The following is a 19,122-nucleotide window of genomic DNA, read 5'->3' as shown; positions in this document are numbered from 1 at the left end:
TCTCTCTCTCTCTCTCTCTCTCTCTCTCTCTCTCTCTCTCTCTCTCTGTCACCATCTTTGTTCTCTCCCTCCCCTTTCCATAAACATTTTGATAATACATCCAGGAAAGTCAAAGATAAAATATGGCAATGTTACGGTATATTAGTACAGAAGCAATACTTTTCTAGATCCATTTAAGGACATATGCCCTGCATTGAACAGAGACAAAAATGTGATATTCCCAAGGTAACATTTTAACATCTAACATGGAACAATTTAAACATTATCTGGACTAGGCCCTCAGGTCATAAGCTATCAATTTCTCTAGAAATTGGAGGAAGGGGAAGGGAAGTGAAGGAATAAGCATTTGTATAGTACTTAGAATGTGTATACTATTTATATAATGCTAATGTTTCCTCTCAGCTTTTTTCAAGGCACTGTGCTAAGTGATTTTTTAAAATATTATCTCATTTGATCCTCACAAGAACCCTAAGAGGGGAGTGGAGTCAAGATGGCAGAGTAAAAGCAGTAACTTGCTTAAGCAAGTTAATATCAACCACCTGTAATACCTGTAAAATATGATTCTAAAAAAATTTTAGAGCTACAGAACCCACAAAGTGACAGAGAGAAACAAATCTGCTGAAGGCAGCCTGGCAGGCCAACAGGAGGGGGTCTATCACACCAAGCTGGGAGGATAGCACAGTCCCACATGAGCTGCACCAGCCCAGACTCACTGGCCAGACTAGCCAAAGCAGATTTCAGGAAAGTGAATCACCAGGAGCTGTGGCAGTTTCCAGACTTCTCTGCCCATTAACGTGAAAGAGAAAGTAAAAGGTCAGTGGGAAAACCTGTTGATTCAGGGTGAGGGTGGAGAGCAGTCTGGCCCCTGCCCCCATGGTGGTGGAGGTGCAGCGGCTGCTGCTGCTGTCCCATGAATGCCTCTGAAACTCCTGGCCTGCAGATCTTAGGGGGACCAAGCAACCATTCACACGGTAATTGCTTCAATCTGCTTGGATCTAGGTCACAGTCTTAGGTGGTAGGCCTTGGGTGAGGAAGGCCAGCGTGCCAGAGCTTGTGGTGGCTGTAGAGAGAGGGCCCTCCTCATAGCTCTGAAAATAGCTCTGGCAGCACCTGAGTAAACCCCGGCAATTTGGGACACAGCTCTCTCCACTCTGGAAGCAGAGCTCTACCATGGCAAAGAGCTCAAAAGCCAAGTAATTGGCTGTCAAGATTAACAAACATAGGAAGCACAATCAGACTAGAATCTTTTTTGGGGGACAAAGAAGATCAAAACATAGAACGAGAAGAATATAAAAAAGTCAAAACTCCTGCATCAAAAGCTTCCAAGAAAAATATGAATTGGTAACATGCCATGGAGGAGTTTGAGAAGGAGTTTGACAATCAAGTAAGAGAAGTGGAGGAAAAACTGGGGAGAGAAATCAGAATGATGCAAGAAAATGACAAAAAGTGAGCCAACAGCTTGACTGAAGAAAATAACACTTTAAAAATACGCTAACTCAAATGGCAAAAGAGGCACAAAAAGTCAATGAGGAGAAGAATGCATTAAAAAGCTGAATTTGCCAGATGGAAAAAGAATTTCAAATACTAACTGGAGAGAATCATTCCTTCAAAATTAGACTGAAGCAAATGGAAGCTAATGAATTTATGAGAAATCAAGATATTATAAAACAGATCCAAACAAATGAAACAATAGAAGGCAATGTGAAATACCTCATTGGAAAAACTACTGATCTAGAAAATAGATCCAGGAGAGCCAATTAAAAAATTATTGGACTATCTGAAAACCATGATCAAAAAAAAGAGCCTAGAAATAATCCTTCAAGAAATTCTCAAGGAAAATTGCCCTGATATTCTAGAACCAGAGGGCAAAATAGAAATTGAAAGAATTCACCCATTGCCTCTTGAAAAAGATCCCCAAAAGAAAACTCTTAGAAATATTATAGCCAAATTCCAGAGTTCCTAGGTCAAGGAGAAAATACTGCAAGTAGCCAGGAAGAAACAATTTGAGTATTGTGGAAACACAATCAGGAAAACACAAGATCTAGCAGCTTCTACATTAAGGGATCAAATGGCTTGGAATATGATATTCCAGAAGTCAAAGGAGCTAGGATTAAAAGCAAGAATCACCTACCCACCAAAACTGAATATAATGTTTCAGGGAAAAATATAGTCATTCAATGAATTTCTTGATGAAAAAGTAGAGCAGAACAGAAAATTTGACTTTGAAAGACAAGAAGCAAGAGAAGCATGAGAAGGCAAACAGGAAAAAGAAATCATAAGGAACTTATTAAAGTTGAACTATTTACATCCCTATATGGAAAAAACAATTGTAACTCATGAGACTTTTCTCAGTATGAGAATAGTTGAAGGGAATATATATGTATATATGTATACATACATAAAAATGTATGTATAGGGGGTGCATTGTGCATATATGTATATATGTGAATGTGTGCATGTGTGTTCATGTATACATAGACAGAGGGCACAGGATCAGTTGAATACGAAGAGATGATATCTAAAAAATAAAGAAGTGAGAGATATATAGGGAGAAGGAGAAAGGGAAAAATAGAATAGGGTAAATTATCTCATATAAAAGAGGCAAATGACAACTGTTACAGTGGAGGAGAAGAGTAAGAAGGTGAAAGGGAATGGGCCAACATTACTCACATTGGATTTGGCTTAAGAAGGGAATAACACACATACTCAATTAGGTATTTTACCCTTCAGGAAAGTAGGGGGGAAGGGAATAAGAGGGGGAATGATAGAAGGGAGGGCAAATTGGCGGAGAGGGTAGTTAGAAGCAAACACTTTTGAAAGGGGACAGGGTCAAAGTAGAAAATAGAATAAGTGGGGGGCCAGCTAGGATGAAGGGAAATATAGTTAGTCTTTCACAATATAACTACTATGGAAACATTTTATATTAACTGCACATGTACAACCTATATTGAATTGCTTGTCTTCCTGGGGGGGAAGGTGGGGGAGGAGGGAAGAAGGGAAAGAACCTGAAATCAAAGTTTTAAAAACAAATGTTAAAAAAATCCAAGTAATAATACTTGGATTATTTGACTGGGGGAAAATGTTGCTTAGCTTATTACTCATGGAATTTATCATTTAAGCAGGGAAATAAAAGATAAGTTACTTTTTTCACATTAAAGCAAGGGACTTAACGTTAGATTTTTTTTCTAAAAATTATGCTCTTTTGATTTTTGTTTCTCATCAACTTTTTGTAAATTATATAAGGTATTACAATTGATAGTATATGGCATTACTCAACCATTGCTTCTTTCAATTTAATCAATATTCATTACATGCATACAACTGACAATATACTGAAGTGATGATGCTATAAAAAATAAATAGTTTGCCAGGACCCCTCCCTTGCACTCATCAGACTCTCCCTGTGAGCTTCTTGGAGGCAAGATTTGCATTGCTTTCCTTGTATTTCTAACATCTAGCACAGTCCTTTTACATCACCGATTTTTCATAAATTTTGTTGAACAATTTAGCATTTCTTGGGATTCAATTCCATGAATAGCATTTTATATAAGCTTAATTTTTTGTCATATGTCTCTTTCTCAAAAAAATGGATTGCTACCTGTATGACTTCCTAGGATGTACAACATAGCTGTCTTTCCATTTTCTTGTTTTCAATAAAATCATCATTTTGACCATCAAAAAAAAAGATTAAATAGGATATCATATCTGCCTTTGAGGAGTTTGTACCATAGTAGGAAAGAGAACCAATATATGTACTTAAATAACTTAAACACTAGATATAATATTAATAATCTATCACAAGTACACAGTAATATGTAAATTGAAAATCACAATAACCAAAGAACTTCTGTTTTGGGGACAGCAGAAAGAGGATAGTCACAAAGGTGTGCTTGGCAGCTGGAATATGAAAAGAGTGTGCCAAAATGTATAGCGTTTCAATAGGTAGAAATGGGTAAAAAAAAAAATTCCAAGTGTAAGGATATTACAAAGCTTGCCCATAGAGTTCCATAAAGAGTAGTGTGATAAAAAGATAGAAAGATATATATGGGAATACAATTAAATAGGTTCTTAAATAACACTTTGGCCTTTATATAGTAGGCACTGATTGGAATGGTGGGGAGAGTGGAGGAAAGAGAATATAGCTGAAAGTTTTTGAATAGAGAAGTGATGTAAATAACAGTCGATTGCCTATCTCTCTAATTGTCTATTTCCTAATGCGTAAAATACACAAAATAATACTTAAACTATCTACTTCATAGGTTAAATAAATCACTTTGCAAACCTCAAAGTACTACATGAATGGAAGCTATTAATACTATTAAAAAGAAGAGAAGCACAATATGTTTTTTCCTGCTTTTCAAACCACTGAAATAGGTTACATGAAAAGTCTTCAAGAATTAAAATGAGAAATCTGATAATTATAGATTTGAAAATTACTTTGGAAAGTTCTTCATCAGTTTTAATTGTAGGAGATTTTTAAAAGTATGTGAGAGCCATATCTTTTTTTCCCCCATACCTATACAATACAATTAACATTTTAAACAAATAGAGTACTAAAGCTAGAGCTATTACAAAACTGGATAAAAGAGGATTTGCCAAGAGGAAAGCAATATTCAATAGTCACATGTCTGGAATAAAATTTGAAGTCTTATGACTTTCACTGAAGCAAGAACATATATTCATAGTTCCATAAGTGGTCATTGTGATTGCATCTGAACACTTAAGACAGCAAAGAACCACTCAGCTTGTAGTATATTATTCAAAACGTTGAATGCATGGTCCCCAGCTACATTTGGTATTCTTCCTTTTCTAAATAAAACTTCTGAAAAAGACAACTATTCCAAAAAAAGCAAAAGTATTACATGAATAGCCTACATTTTTGACCCCAAGTTCTTCAATTGCTAACTTAAGGTTGTCTGAAATCCAAAACCAAAAGTCATAACATTTGTCATCTTTCAATTTTATAAATATTTTGTACTTAGTTAAGGCAAGTAATTTCCATGTAACAAAGTCAAAAAAAATTCCCACACATCATAACTAAACTAATACTTTTTTTAGAATACTTGTTGAAAAAGATGGAGTATGGTGCCAAAGGGTCTTGCCTGAAGTGAAAGAATTCTTGTTTCAGAGGACGAGCTCATATAGAAGAAGCAATGTGGTAGAAAGGGCACTGAAGCAAAAGTCATAAGACTGGTATCTAGTTCAAGATCCAGATCTAGCATTTACTAGGCATGCAACTTTTAAGAAAATCACTTAATATCTCTGAGATTCAAGATCAACATCTGTAAAATGAGGACAATATTACCTGCTCTGCCAAAGGTTGTTGTAAGTCAAATGGGATACAAGATCAAAACTAAAACATTGAAAAAAATATTTTCTTCTTTGAAATTAAGATGATTATGAACATCTTTAAAAAGCAAGGATTTGGTAAATCTATGTGATTCACATAAAGACCAACACTAATATTACAGGCGTGAGTTTAGGTAACCCAAGTAATTTCTGTGGAGGGCTTTTAATTGCCCCCCCCCAAGCTTACTGCCTTTGCAAAAAGCTAAAGTAAAATTTTAATATTTTATTTACTATGTTTTTTCTTTACTAATACAACAAATCACTGGTCTTAGCACTTCACCCAAAAGTCTAAAAAAATATCTCATATTTTTTTCCATCAACTCAATATTTCATTAAATATTTAATTATCTGTTTATCATACTATTTCACAGGATGAAAGGCAGCATGGTATGATGGATAGAAAATCAGTCCTGGAGTCAGGAAGACCTTGGTTCAAATTCTGCCTCTGACAGCTCATTATGAGCCTGGGAAATTAATTTTTCCATGCCCCATCATATCTCTGAGAAGTTAACTTGAAAAATAGTACATCATCACATTGGTAGGGTATATTTTCTCACTGGGAATTACCTCTACCAATAAAATCACAAGTTCAGACATTTTCTTCCCCCCTAAAAAAAGCTAAATTTAATCCTGTCAAAAAAAAAACAGAAAAGGTAATTATATTATTCCCTAAAGGAAAATACAAATAAGGCACATAATCCTTCCCCCCACTAAAAGGATTTTTGATCTTTGTGGGTATGTATGGATGTATATGTATGTGATGAATCCCTTTGTCAATCTGGTAAAGCTCATATATTTAGAATAATTTCTGTTACCTCCATTCATAATTGAAGGGAATACATTTTAATTGGAAGTTAGAAAAAAGTAAAGATGTATTTTTTCCATCCAGACCATACAGAATAAAATATGACATGTATGACTTCAAGAGACCTTATTTTGTGATCCGGAACAACTAAAACTATTTTCTTTGTTAGCCTAAGAAAGTAAAAGTCCCCTTAAACAGTGCAGTTTTCAGTGAAAATGAAATCAGTGCCTTCCTTAACTCTATGGGCAATGAAAAAACAAGTGACTCTGGTCTATTAAATATCAATCTTGCTATACAAATTATGAAAAAAAAAAGATTTGCACAGGTTTATCACTCTATAGCTATACCTGTAGATAGCCAATAACTTTTTAAAATGAGTAATTCTGCAAATGAAATTTTATTCTGCAAATTATACCAGCAACTTTGTGGCACCTTTCATTATTTTGAACACAGTCCTACTTAAGAATTACCTGAGAGTCCCACCAAAATATTTCAAAGTATAGGGATAAATAATAGCCTCAAATATTTATTTTCATAAAAATAATTAAAATACTAAAGTCAGAGTTTATCAAGTAATTTGTCAAAATTTCAAGTTGAGGTGTTCCATATTTACCAAACAGTGTTATTTCATCCTATGTTTACACAATTTGATTGTAAATTCATGCTCAACAGATGCTATATTTCCTTAACATATATAATTAACTTTGGATATCCTACTAAGTATTTGATAGTTGTGTTCTGAAATGAGTCAGAATGTGGGACTATGGCACAATTCCTAAGCAATTATGTAACTATTTACTTAGATAACAAATATATACATACCAAAGTACAAATGTGGTAGTTGTAAGCCATCCCAGGGCCATCAGAGATTTGCTGATGAGAAAAATTCACTAGGACTAAAAGCTGACCAATTGCAAATTAAATACCATCAAGTGAAAAAAAAATCATTAACATATATATTGATTATGACACCCTGAAATCATAATTTTATACACTTTAAATATTTGCTTAAATAATTCAAACATATCTTTTCAAAGGATAGCTGCTTTGGAAGAATAAAAACCATGTAAGCACACACAATAAGAATATGTAATCAGTTTTCTTCCTTAATGATACAGGTGGGTCTGATGATAATATTGAAATACACAAAGTAAGAAGGGTTCCCAAAATGCTCAATAAAGATGAAATTGCCTTGTGCCCTGTACAGATAAGGAATCAAACAAGAGATGTAAAGAGTATTATGGTTTATCAGTGTCTTGTAATCTTTGTTCCTCTTCTGTTTTAAAGAGAGAAGAAGAAATCCTGTGAAGGTTTAACTTCCCTTTTTCATTCATTCCCATTTCCATCAACTCAATCTAGGTGTCACTTCTTATGGCACTTCTGAACCTCTTCCTCATTAATGCTTCTCAAATTACCTTGTAATTACTCATCTGTATACACATTTTCTACTGTTTTAGGATGAGTACTTCTTGAAGGTGGGGAATATTCTTGTTTGTTTTTGTCTTTGCATCCCAAACATTTGTATTACATTGTAGGAATACGTTATAAATTCTTGTTGACTTGTTGAACTGAACTATAGTGGAAGGCAATATGATTTGCAGATACAGAGCGCGCATCACTGAAAAATATATGAATTCAATGACTAACAAATAAGCACTCGACTTCAGGAGTTTGAGAATAACATATGAAGTGTGTATACACATAGACACATATACACATATGTATGTATATGTAGATGTGTGTATTAAACAATTGGAAAGTATCCTTAGCATTAAGCTTTTCCCCACAAAATAAGTGAAATCATTCCAGCAGTTTTAGACATTTATGACATTCTCTCTCTCTCTCTCCCTCTTTCTCTCTCTTTCTCCACATATGCATGCATATACATATATGTAAACCATATACTTTTACCACATATATGCATAATATATGTGGGTGAATACATATATATGAATATTCTAGAACTAGTCCTAATGTTTCTTCTTGTCTTCAAAAAGTAGACTTAAATAGAACACTTTAAAAGAGAGGATGCCAACATCTCTTATAAACCTTCAATATAAAAATGATCTACATTTTCAAGAAGTGATGACACAGCAGTTATATAATGCTGATAGCAGAAGTACAGAATATTTTAAATTCATAATTGGTAATCATTTGATATTTATTTATAGTTATGGGAATCATGGTAGATTAAAAAAAATAGTCAACACTGAAACACAATCCAATGCCTCAGTCATTTAGCACTTTAAATTTATATACTGTCACTGATTAAAAAAAACACTTGTGGAAACAACCTCATCAACCGATTTTTGTCAGCATAATTTTCATATGTACATGCACACATACACACATACACGAACATGCATACATATATGTAACATCAATTAAAATGGTGAATAAGGTAGCCATGGGTATTTCATTGCTTAAATGCTCATTTATTATCCTTCATGCACAAACACATGTGCATTGATATGTGTGCACATATATACATATATGCATGTGTGTATATAGACATTACACACACACACACACACACACACACCACCCCACACAGATATCCAGTCCAACTTTAGCAGACTTATTTTCCAGCATGTTCTAAAGAAATAGTGCTTCAGTAAACGATGAAAAGCTTCCAATCAGTTAGGAAGCTATGATGGCTTTTTTTTTTACTGTCTTACAACAAATTTTAAAGTTTTACAAGCTCAGGGCATTATTTAATTTGTAAATTTTTTTTAAACAATGGAACCTAACCATCCCACTTACCTATCTCTTCACCTTACCCTATTCTAAACATAAGAGAAACATATTTAACTTCTAATGGGAAGCATTAACTTTCATATTTACAATATGTTCCCTTTAGAGATTAAAAAAAATCAATCAGCTTGTTTCTGCATATAAAAATATAAACAACATACGATGGGCACAGATACTGCTTCTTTTTCCCTTTCCCTTTCTTGGAAGACTTCTCTTTAGAATAGGCTTCTTCAACCCAGAAGGAGAATAAAATAAGAAACAAAATCCCCCAAAAGAACTTCATCTTGAATAAAGTCCAGAATGATCTATGAGAGAAAAAAAATGAAATGTTTACATTAGTTAATGCAAATACCTGAATTTCTATTACAGCACACCTTATTTATATCAAAATGGTCTGTATATTATCTTCTCATATCTTTAGAGCTCAAACCTATAAAGTTAAAATCTGAGTTTAATTACCACATGTTCATCTTCAGCCTATTTAAGCTCTTCTCATGAGTGTATCACATTGAGAAAAAAAATACACTGCATGGAATTCACAAGAACTCATAAGGGAAAAGCAATCACCAAGTGTGAATGAAATTTTATTAGTCTCAATTTTAAAATTCTAAAAAATATCAGTAAAGCTAAAAGAAAAAAAATACTACTGGGATAGTTTCAAACTATACTTCTACTCAAACCTATTCTTACACATAGGCTAAAATCAATATCAATCAATGAAAAATACTTAATAAGTGCCTACTATGTGCCAGACACTGTGTTACGCACTGGATTGTTAGTGTTAAATGCAGAAAAGATTTGTTTTCTTTTCCCAAGGTAGATATTAGCTGGGGAAGACTTTTTCATAGAGTGCTAAAGTAAATCACAAAAAATTTTGTTCATATAGTTACAAGTAACATTCAAAGGACATAGTGCAACAACAGTCATTCTGCGTTACATGCGTGATCACACTAAATATTTCTCATGCTACAGAGCAGTCACATTTTCCCCTATAAAGATCAAGATAGCTTCCTACCTCTTCATCTTTTACTTCCAGTACCATAAACAGCTTCCTCACTGTCTACCCAAGGGTGAAAGAGGCATTCCAATTTCTTTAATGCCATTACATTCTTCCCTCTCTGTCTGAGATTTTCATTGTCCCTCAGAAACAACATTTTAAATGGTCTTCTTTAGCACTGAGCCTTGTCCTTGCATACTACCCGAGGGGAAATCCAGAAGGCCCTATTCTTTGCTGCTTTTACAGTAGGTGGCTTATCATGACAACTGCAGGAAGGTCTCAGTTGCCAACCACAGCATTAATGACTCCTTTCCCCCATTTCTAGAAGGGGCATTAATTCATTCTAAGACACCCTCACCTATACCAGTAGGTTCCTTCTTCACTTTGATTCCTAGGGGGAGGGCTTCCCTAAGAGCAGCAGGTTGGAATGGAAGCTCTTTCTTCTTTTAGTTACCATCCCCCAACCTTTCTAAAACCAGCAATAATGTCTGCTGGGACTTCCTGCAGAGAGACTGCTTCTGGGACATCTTGCATTCCAATACCCCAGTCCCTCTCCCTTTACCATCCCCAAATGCGCCCAGCCCATGTCCATCAGCACCCCTGGGCAAGGCAGGGAACTGAAGGTGGTGGAGCTGCAGTGTCTCCTCTCCGCAGGTTCTGATGACCCACTGCTTTTTACTATACCCCTATGCCGCAGTCCTTGCTTCCCCCTAAAGGAGCTTACCCCCTTTCCTTGCCCCAGGCTTCCCTCGGTTTATTTAGCCCGGTTCCTAAAACCCAGCTAGTTCGCATGCGTCCTTGGCCCATACAATATTTTCTCCTTCCTCCCCCGCCCCCCTCCCCTCACTTTGCAATGCTACCCCTGATACTCACCCCCAAGGCGCCCCTAGCTCAAGCCAGCCCAGCGAGTGGAAAGCGCGGAGCAAGCACGCGTCGTCCACTGCAGCCTGGGATCCTCGCTGGGCTGCGAGCCTAGTCAAGGGGGCAATTCTCCCCCTGATGGCCCGAGCCCAGCTGCGGCTGACGCGCCTGCTCCGAGCAGCGGAGCCTGCGCCGTAGCAAGAGCGCCCAGCTTCCCGGGAGTCCTCAGGAGTGGTCAGGACCCCGCTGCGGGCATCGCGAAGCTGCAGTCCGAGAAGCAGAGAGAGGATGCAGGAGTGGGGGGGAGGAGAGCCAGATTCAGGGCATCTCGAGCCTAAATGGACGGAGAGAGGTCTCCAAGAGGCTTTGGGGTTTGCCAAGAAGGCAAGGATAATTAAGCAAGCTATCTGAGGGTGCATAAAAAACAGATTGTCCGCAGGAGCAGAGACACTTTTTTGGAATGGTGGAATTGAGTGGTCTGGGTTTGTGACTGCTCAGCATCCAAAGCAGACAGAATAGGATGTTCTCTTTTTTTTTTTTTTTTCATAGTGTACCTCGCTCGGGAATTTGCCCTAAATTAATCCCTCAATGTCAGCATCTGAACGCCCCAAAGATTTTGACAAGGCTTATATCAGCTAAGGTCATCCTTAATAAATTGTTCTGTATTTCATTTCATGCTGAGAAGTGAGTTCATGAGGCTTGGACGTGGCTCTTGCTCTCAAAGGATTGTCGATTCTTGTTTGTTTTTCTAACATTTTTGTTAGAAAACATTTTGCTCTTTTGGAGCAGGCTTACTTGTTAAGGACCCTCAGAGATGAAATGTAGAGAACTTTTTTTTTTTCTCCTAACCATGATTTGAGATGACACTGTGGTTGAGTTACTTTCTTTTGTGGCTGAGAATACATTTCAACCTCTTTCAGTGCGAAAATGTCAACATTATGGAAGTCAGTTGTCATTGTACTGGAGAAGCAGAGGAGTTCTGGTTAATAGAGATTTCCAAATGACCGAATACCGGAAAAAGTAGCTTTTCCTAATGACATTATGGTGTGTCTAGGATCATATTCCATAAGCACAGCAAAAATAAATAAAATAAAAATAAATAATCTTATTTAGTGTGACAGGGCACTTCATTAAAATTTCACGTTCCCCCTGAGACCCACAAATAAAGTAGCGATGACTTTAAACTTTGAAAGTTTCTGAAGGCAATATGCACTAACGATTAAATGTTTGGATAATAGACCTCATAAGGACATTCTAAAGGAATTGGGTTTAGATAACCTTATATTTAAAAAAAAAAGTATTTAGGGGAGGGATTTTATTGAAATCATTTATGTATGTGAAGGAATCTTAAGGAATGAGTGAGCAGCTCTACAATCCTTGGGCAAGAGAATGAAGTTTCAGGGAAAAAAGTAGTTTACAATTTGGAAAAAGCTCCCTCACTACAAGAATAATTTTTTTTAATGTTCTATTAGATTAGACCAATGGTCCATTCAACCAATATTATTTCTGAGTAGCACCAAAAAATGTTTTGTAGGAAAGCATGGTTTTGTTCCATGACATATACCTCGAAAGTTAGGAATATTTCAACAACATCCATTACTTCTTTCTAAATGTCATAAAGCAAATATATATATAAAAAAAGAATTCAAAGCAATCAGAAGGAGATGTGGAAGCAAATATGATATTATTGTTTAAAATATTGCAACTGTAAGTTCATGGTTTTGTTTAATTCAATGTTCTTGTAAATGATTTTCAATAAAATACATTAAAAGTTGTGAGATTAGAAGCTGGATAGCACCCTAATATTGAGAATACTTTGCATCTGTAGTGTTTTACAATTTACATTATCTTCTTCAGTCTTGTGTGAAGAGTAATTATCATTCCCATTTGATAGATGGAGAAACAGAGACTTGAAGGGGTAATGTGACATCCAAATTCACACAGTTAATGAATGAATTTGCATTTAAACCTAATTCTTCTGACTCTAAGTTGAGAATGCTGCCACTTGCTCAAGAAGTTTGCAAAGTTCCTTTTCTCCTTTGTATGTCTTGCATGTTATCATTCCCAAAAGCAATGGAAGAAGACAGAAAATAAATAACCTCCAAAGGGTTCTTCCAGTTCATTAAATCTGGCATACAAAATTGAAAATATTATGCAGGGATAACAAATAATATCCTGGACTTATTTTAAGGAATTTAACTCTAATACTCTCTCTTTCCATAAAACTCAAAGTATTTAGCATTATAAAAAGTAGGATACTTCTAAATTAAATTTTGCTATATTTCTTATCCATAAACTAGAACATATCTAATTTTTATTCTTATTTTTATAGTCACTATTCACCATGCATAGATCATACAAAGCTTCTGGTCTCAGTTCCCCCATCTGTAAAATGAAGGGGTAAGATTTGATAATAAATTTCCTTTGAGTTCTAAATTTCTAAGGATTATATTTTTGTCAAGGAGTTGTCATTAACTCAATGTACAAATAAAAAAGGAAAAGGAATATATAATTCTCCATCCTTCTATGCCCAGCACCTAGCCCAGTTCTTTGAGTAAAATTTTATACCTCAGCAAAAACATGATGTCATTGATTTAGCTATTCCACTAAACTGATCCCAACCCTTTCACACTCCATGTGATTCTTATCCATGCCTTTGCATAAATTCTCCATCAAAAAATTTAACCAGTGTGCCCAAGGCCATTTTCTGGTTCTTTTATGTCGTGTGTACCAATGCACCCCTCAAGTTACACATCTGTTATCCTTTATTCTTGCCATATGACCTGATACTTCCTTTTCAGGTTTGACATATCCTTGATGGTATCTTTTACAGCACTTCTCATGTGCAGGTCACTATTTACTGGTAATATACCACAGCCTGTTCAGAACTACTGTGTATGTTTGTATCCTCCTTTAGGCCACCCATTCTTTCAATTCTTATGTACCATGATATATCATTTATAAACATATAAAATCACTGGAGAATACTGATTCTAAAAGATGAGATTTTGAAGTAGTAAGAATGTCAGGCATTGCTAAAAGCACTGTGTACTTTCCCAAATTAAATAAAACACATTCTCTTTCTGCTGTTCAATTCTGGACCCACTTCATTTTCCATGTGCAGAACCTAAACAAGATCTTCATAAGGATTGATTAACTCAATGGGATACTTTTTGCTGCAATTTTCCTAAAGTGGATGATTAGGTAGATCTTTTTTTTAACTGACTTCATTGAGGATATTTTATAATGTTCTAGAACCCAGTACAAACAGTACAATATAATCCTCTAGGAGAAGGATCTAGATAACTTTCACCACCAATAAAAAATCTTTTTATTTGGTAAGTGTAAGCAACTATCTATGACAATAATACATTTCAAATTTTAACCAAACATTAGTCTCACTGTGGTATATGCATGGATTGATGCAGATAGGCTTTGAATACTGGATAAATAAAAGTAGTTCCATATTTATATCTGATATATAATGTCATATACTATATGTAATATAATATATATAATGTCATATAATCTAATATAATAATGTCTTATATAATATCATCTTAATATATATGAACTTTTTAGGAGGCAGATTGCAAGGTTTCATTTTAGTCTACTGAAATAAATATTTGCGATTTTGGGGGGATGCTTAAGGGGAGAGCATTATTTTTTATCAACAAACAATAGAGGTATCAGGGTCTAAGTTGTTTTTTTTAATCCTCTCACTCAGACATGTCATCATAAAGATGTAAAAATCATCTGTAAAAATCTGCCTGTTCTTTTTTCATATTTTAATCAAGGATAGCTTTAATGCATGAATACTTGGACCATTATTACAGGATTCTATGGAGGTAAGAAACTAGACATATGAGTTGGTAGTTGTTGATGTTGCCTGGCAAAAGTGCCAACAATGATCTTTTTTACTTTCTTTTAAAATTATTCTCTTTTATGACATTTTGAAAATTGATTTCTCAAGTGTCTGTACAATTATGTCACCTACACCACATATTTCTGCGTCTCTGTACTTGGTTAGGTTCAAGGATTCTTCCTTATATTTTATCTTCTTTAGTGTAATTAACAATTGAGAAGTGCAGATCCTTAAATGCATTGCATTAGTAAGTGGTAAATAAGTGTTTGCTGAACTGAAATGAATTTAATTTATTTTTACTCATTTTAAAAATTGAAGATCCTGAAAGATTTTATATTTATCCAAATACAATTTTTGTATATCCAGGTAAAATAAAAGTGTGTTTTTAATGTATATTCTATCATTTTCATTCTATTCTCATTTTATTATTAACAGTTAATTTTCTAGGAATACATATGAAAATATTACATAATTTTAAATTGTTTCTCAAAAGGAGGCCTGTCAGAAATATTGATATAAAACAAATGAGTGTCTTTTTTTGGTACTCTCTCCCCCTTTTTGGATTTGTAACTATTTTTCTATATAATTCTTTGCTTAAAAAAAGAAAAAAATTTCTTGATATTTTAGCTAACCTAATATATCATGTAGGTTGTGACTTTTAAAGTAGGTCATGTAAGACCAAAGAATTTTTCAATATAATACATCAATATGCAAACTAGGTCTACATAATCTCTAAGCATCTTCTATATGGTTGGAATAGTTTTTTTTCTAATTAGGAAAAAAGGATTAATGACATTTTTATTAATATGACACTTTAGACCATTTTTCCTCTATTGCTCCCAGCTATGCAAGGATAATTATAGATTTACTTATATTCTTAGATGATTCTGAGATCTTGCTGGAAAAGGTAACATGGGTAACTCTCTCCACCCCACTTGTCTCTTCCAAGGAAGCCTTTCAGTGTTACATGAATTGTGCAGACTGTTCTTCCTTCATAAACTACTTACCCAGCACCCTATGAGATGGTTCTCTGAATATTTCTTTTTATAAACAGACTTCACAAAGCCCTTAACTTCATAATGACTTTTATTTCATAGTTTCACCTCCATCTGCAACTAATGTAATGAGAACATTAATTTTATTATTTTCATGACTTTTAAAAGAAAAGTTCTATTTCAGTGGATCTGTGATCTTGTTGGTATGAGTCTTCCCTCCTCCTTCCCCACTCAGACCCTCACTTGCACTGATGAACTGGTGTAATGGAAATGCAGATTTAAAGATCTTCCCTGCCCCTAGGCTAAAGTGCACCTGGAGTCTGGGGTGGGAGGCTTGTTTTTCAGTAGATACTTCTTCATTGGCCAGTGAGTCAATAAGGTTGTTACATTCTCTGAGCCAGGAGAAGGCTATATAAGCCCTGATGTGTAGCTTTGTTTTGGGACTCACTTTGAGAAGTGTTCTGTGATTTGATCTGAATTCTGGGAAGCCATTGTTGAGAGTCCCCCGGCTTTGAAAAAACCCAGATGTGGAAACCCAGATGTTGACTGGGTATGGATGTAATGGTTGGACAGTTTGGAAAACTGTCTATTTGATCTGTTTCTGTCTTGATAATTCTGTCTGTATGTTCTGAAGTTCGGGGTGCTGATCTTTTTCCCCTGAACTAGGTAAATGATATACATCTGACTGATTAAAGTAAGCTTGTTAACCCATTTTGAGTTGCTTTCCTTTATCAAAGCAGATCCAGGAACCTGTGGTAGCAGCAAACTCTGAGGACGTGCTTGGGGTGCTTGCCGCTACAACTGGTGAATCACCAAACCCCCAACCAAACTTTCTCATTCAACATAATTCTTACCCACACCTTTCCATAAATCCTCTCTGGAGCATCTACCTAACATACTAAATGTCTTCTTCTAGACATTTGCCTATGTTGTGGATTCCATTTCTGCCAATCATTTTGGAAATTAAAAAAAATTTTTTTTCAGAAATAACCATCCTACCTTCATACTAATAGCAGATAGCATTTCTGTAGCACTTTAAGGTTTTCAAAAGATTGCCAAAAATCATCTTATTTTATCCTTATAATAATCCTGGGTGTTAGGTATTATTATTGTCATCCCCATTTTAAGTATCAGAAAACTAAGATTAAGCAACTTTGTCTAGAGTCATACAGCTCCTAGGTGTTCTAGGAAGGATTGTGACTGTAGGATTAACACTCTATCCACTGCACCCCCTACCTGTCTCATTGAGTAAGACAATGAACACAGTATTTGCCATCTTCCTATAATACCTTACTGTGAACTAATTAACCTTTAAAACAGTCTTCATGGAAGCTAATAAAATTCATTTTTTACTCTCTCTTAATCGAACTGGTGCTCCTTAAAGCAGTTTTAATACTGAATGCAATAGTCATCCATGTGTGTTTTTTTTTTTTTATAAAACACAGTCTATTAGGTTATGAAGAATGACTATCTTTGTCTAAGTTGCTGGGAAACAGTTTAACTTAGACTTCTAAGATAATGGGAGTATAAATCCAAGTGTTTATTTCTATCATAAAATGCAGCGAGTAGCAGAGATTGATTAGACAAATGTGTTAAATTAAACGTTCAACATCTGCTATGTACTATTCATGAATATGTGCAGCAAGAAAATATCCTTGTTTTAGGAGATTCTGGGATGTTGTCAGCTCAAATTGGTCACGATATTAAGGGAAAATCTAGGCGTGGATTACCCCAAACCATACTTCATTCCAAACTTTTCTTTTTTATGACATAGCCCCTGCTGTCTGAAATGTTCTTTTCTTTTTCACCACATTTTAAATTTTAATCTCTTTTGAGATTCTGAAATTTCATGAGATCTTACGAGAATCCATGTGGGGGGCTATTGATATCCCGTCCTCTCACTTACCCATAGTAAGTCTTCGGTCGTCACCGGCCTCCTAGGAGGAATTACCAGACAGAGCACCCGAGGTTTGCAGGAGTTGTTTATTCAGGCTCAGCTACATGGCGACTGCCCTCAACTTCCGCATCAGGGCAACTTATAGGTACACATAGCCAATCATCTTCTACAGCTCTATTCATTACCTTTTAAGGTCATACATCAAGCAAGCAGGCACTAGCCCATATACCATTACTTCCTGGCCCCCAACAAATCCAGTTCACTTTTCTAAGTCATTCTCTCTCAACTTCCTTTTTTGAACTCCTTTATGGCATTTATTTCCACTCTTCCAGGAGTTTTGAACCATATCAGAAAGTTCCTTATACAGGTATGCAGCATTTCAAACTCATTCTCAACTGACAAAGTGATTTTGCTGAAGTATAGGTATGACCATGCCACTCTCATACTCAGTAAGCTCCAATGGATCACTATTATTAACTCCGTAATTGAATATAAAGCCCTCTGTTTGGGATTAAATGATCTTCAAAACATTCCCTCTTCCTAATTTTCTAGTCTTATACTTTATTCACTTAAATATATATGGTCATCTAGAACACTGGTTTCTATTTCTATCTCTATTCCAGGTTCCTATTCCTGTTATTCTATTCTTCATGCATGATATTTGATTTCCTATCTTCATGTATTTACAAAAGCTGGAATACTCTATTTCCTCAGATCTATCTCTTAGTTTGTGCCAAGGCTTGTGCCAAATCCCATCTTCTGTATGAGGCCTTTCTTTATCCCCCAGCTACCAATAATTTCCCCTCTGAGATTAATTTCCATCTAATCTATTTATATCTATTTTTTCTTTTTGTTTTTGATGTTTTCTCTCACATTAGAATGTGAGCTCTTTGAAAACAGGTACTAGTTTTGCCTTTCTACATCTTTAGAACTTAGCAAAGTTCCTGGTGCATAGTAATTGCAAATAAATATTTGTGAAGTTTCAGTCAAAGATAGATATGTAGATAGATAAACAGATGGTTAGCGACCGGTATATACACACAAACATACGCATGTGGAAATGTAACCTCACTTGCACCTAAGCTGGTGTGTTTTTCCATTGTGGTACTTATGTGAGGGGAAACATGACCCCCAAGAGATGGAAAAAATGTAATGTCTGATATCAAAAGCAACTGACCTGGAAAACAGATCAAAGAAAAATAATTTAAGAATCAATGGACTCTGGCACTACTCTCAGAGGCTCTGGAGCGGGGTGTCTGTGGGGGCTGTCCATGGCGCTCAACAGGAACCACTCAGAGAGCAGAGTGATTGTCAACAATGCAGAGAATATTCTAATGATCTACGATCATGTGGAGCTCTCCTTCAGTGACATGGATCACATGACAGATGCCTTCAAAGGAACCAAGAAAGGCAGCTTCTATTTGACTCCTTACAGAGTTATTTTTCTGTCCAAGGGAAAGGACTCCATGCAGTCATTCGTGATGCCATTTTACCTAACGAAAGACTATGAGATCAAGCAGCCTGTGTTTGGTGCAAATTACATCAGAGGAACAGTGAAGGCTGAAGCAGGAGGTGGCTGGTAAGGATCAGCTGTGTATA

The 19,122-nt window shown here is 35.5% G+C and overlaps 1 protein-coding gene across 2 annotated transcripts in view; it reads right to left on the bottom strand.

Annotated features, from left to right (window-relative positions):
• Positions 1-11,210, bottom strand: part of GLRB (glycine receptor beta) — a 109,476-nt gene extending 98,266 nt beyond the window's left edge. The window contains exons 1-2 of one of the 2 annotated variants that reach the window (XM_069105625.1): positions 10,779-11,210; positions 9,070-9,213 (exon numbers count right to left, since the gene is read on the bottom strand). In XM_069105625.1, the coding sequence (XP_068961726.1) occupies positions 9,070-9,213; positions 10,779-11,185 (551 nt within the window). In that variant the 5' untranslated portion in view covers positions 11,186-11,210. The remainder of the gene's footprint in view (positions 1-9,069; positions 9,214-10,778) is intronic. The other variant, XM_069105626.1, reaches the window with a different exon arrangement.
• Positions 11,211-19,122: the final 7,912 nt, after the last annotated feature.

The sequence above is a fragment of the Petaurus breviceps genome, unplaced genomic scaffold (assembly GCF_028583685.1).
Source record: "Petaurus breviceps papuanus isolate PSGF00001 unplaced genomic scaffold, PetGlider_PUasm1.0 76, whole genome shotgun sequence".
Taxonomy (NCBI): domain Eukaryota; kingdom Metazoa; phylum Chordata; class Mammalia; order Diprotodontia; family Petauridae; genus Petaurus; species Petaurus breviceps.
Note: the sequence above shows the minus strand (reverse complement) of the source record. Positions and strands in the feature narration are given on the sequence as shown.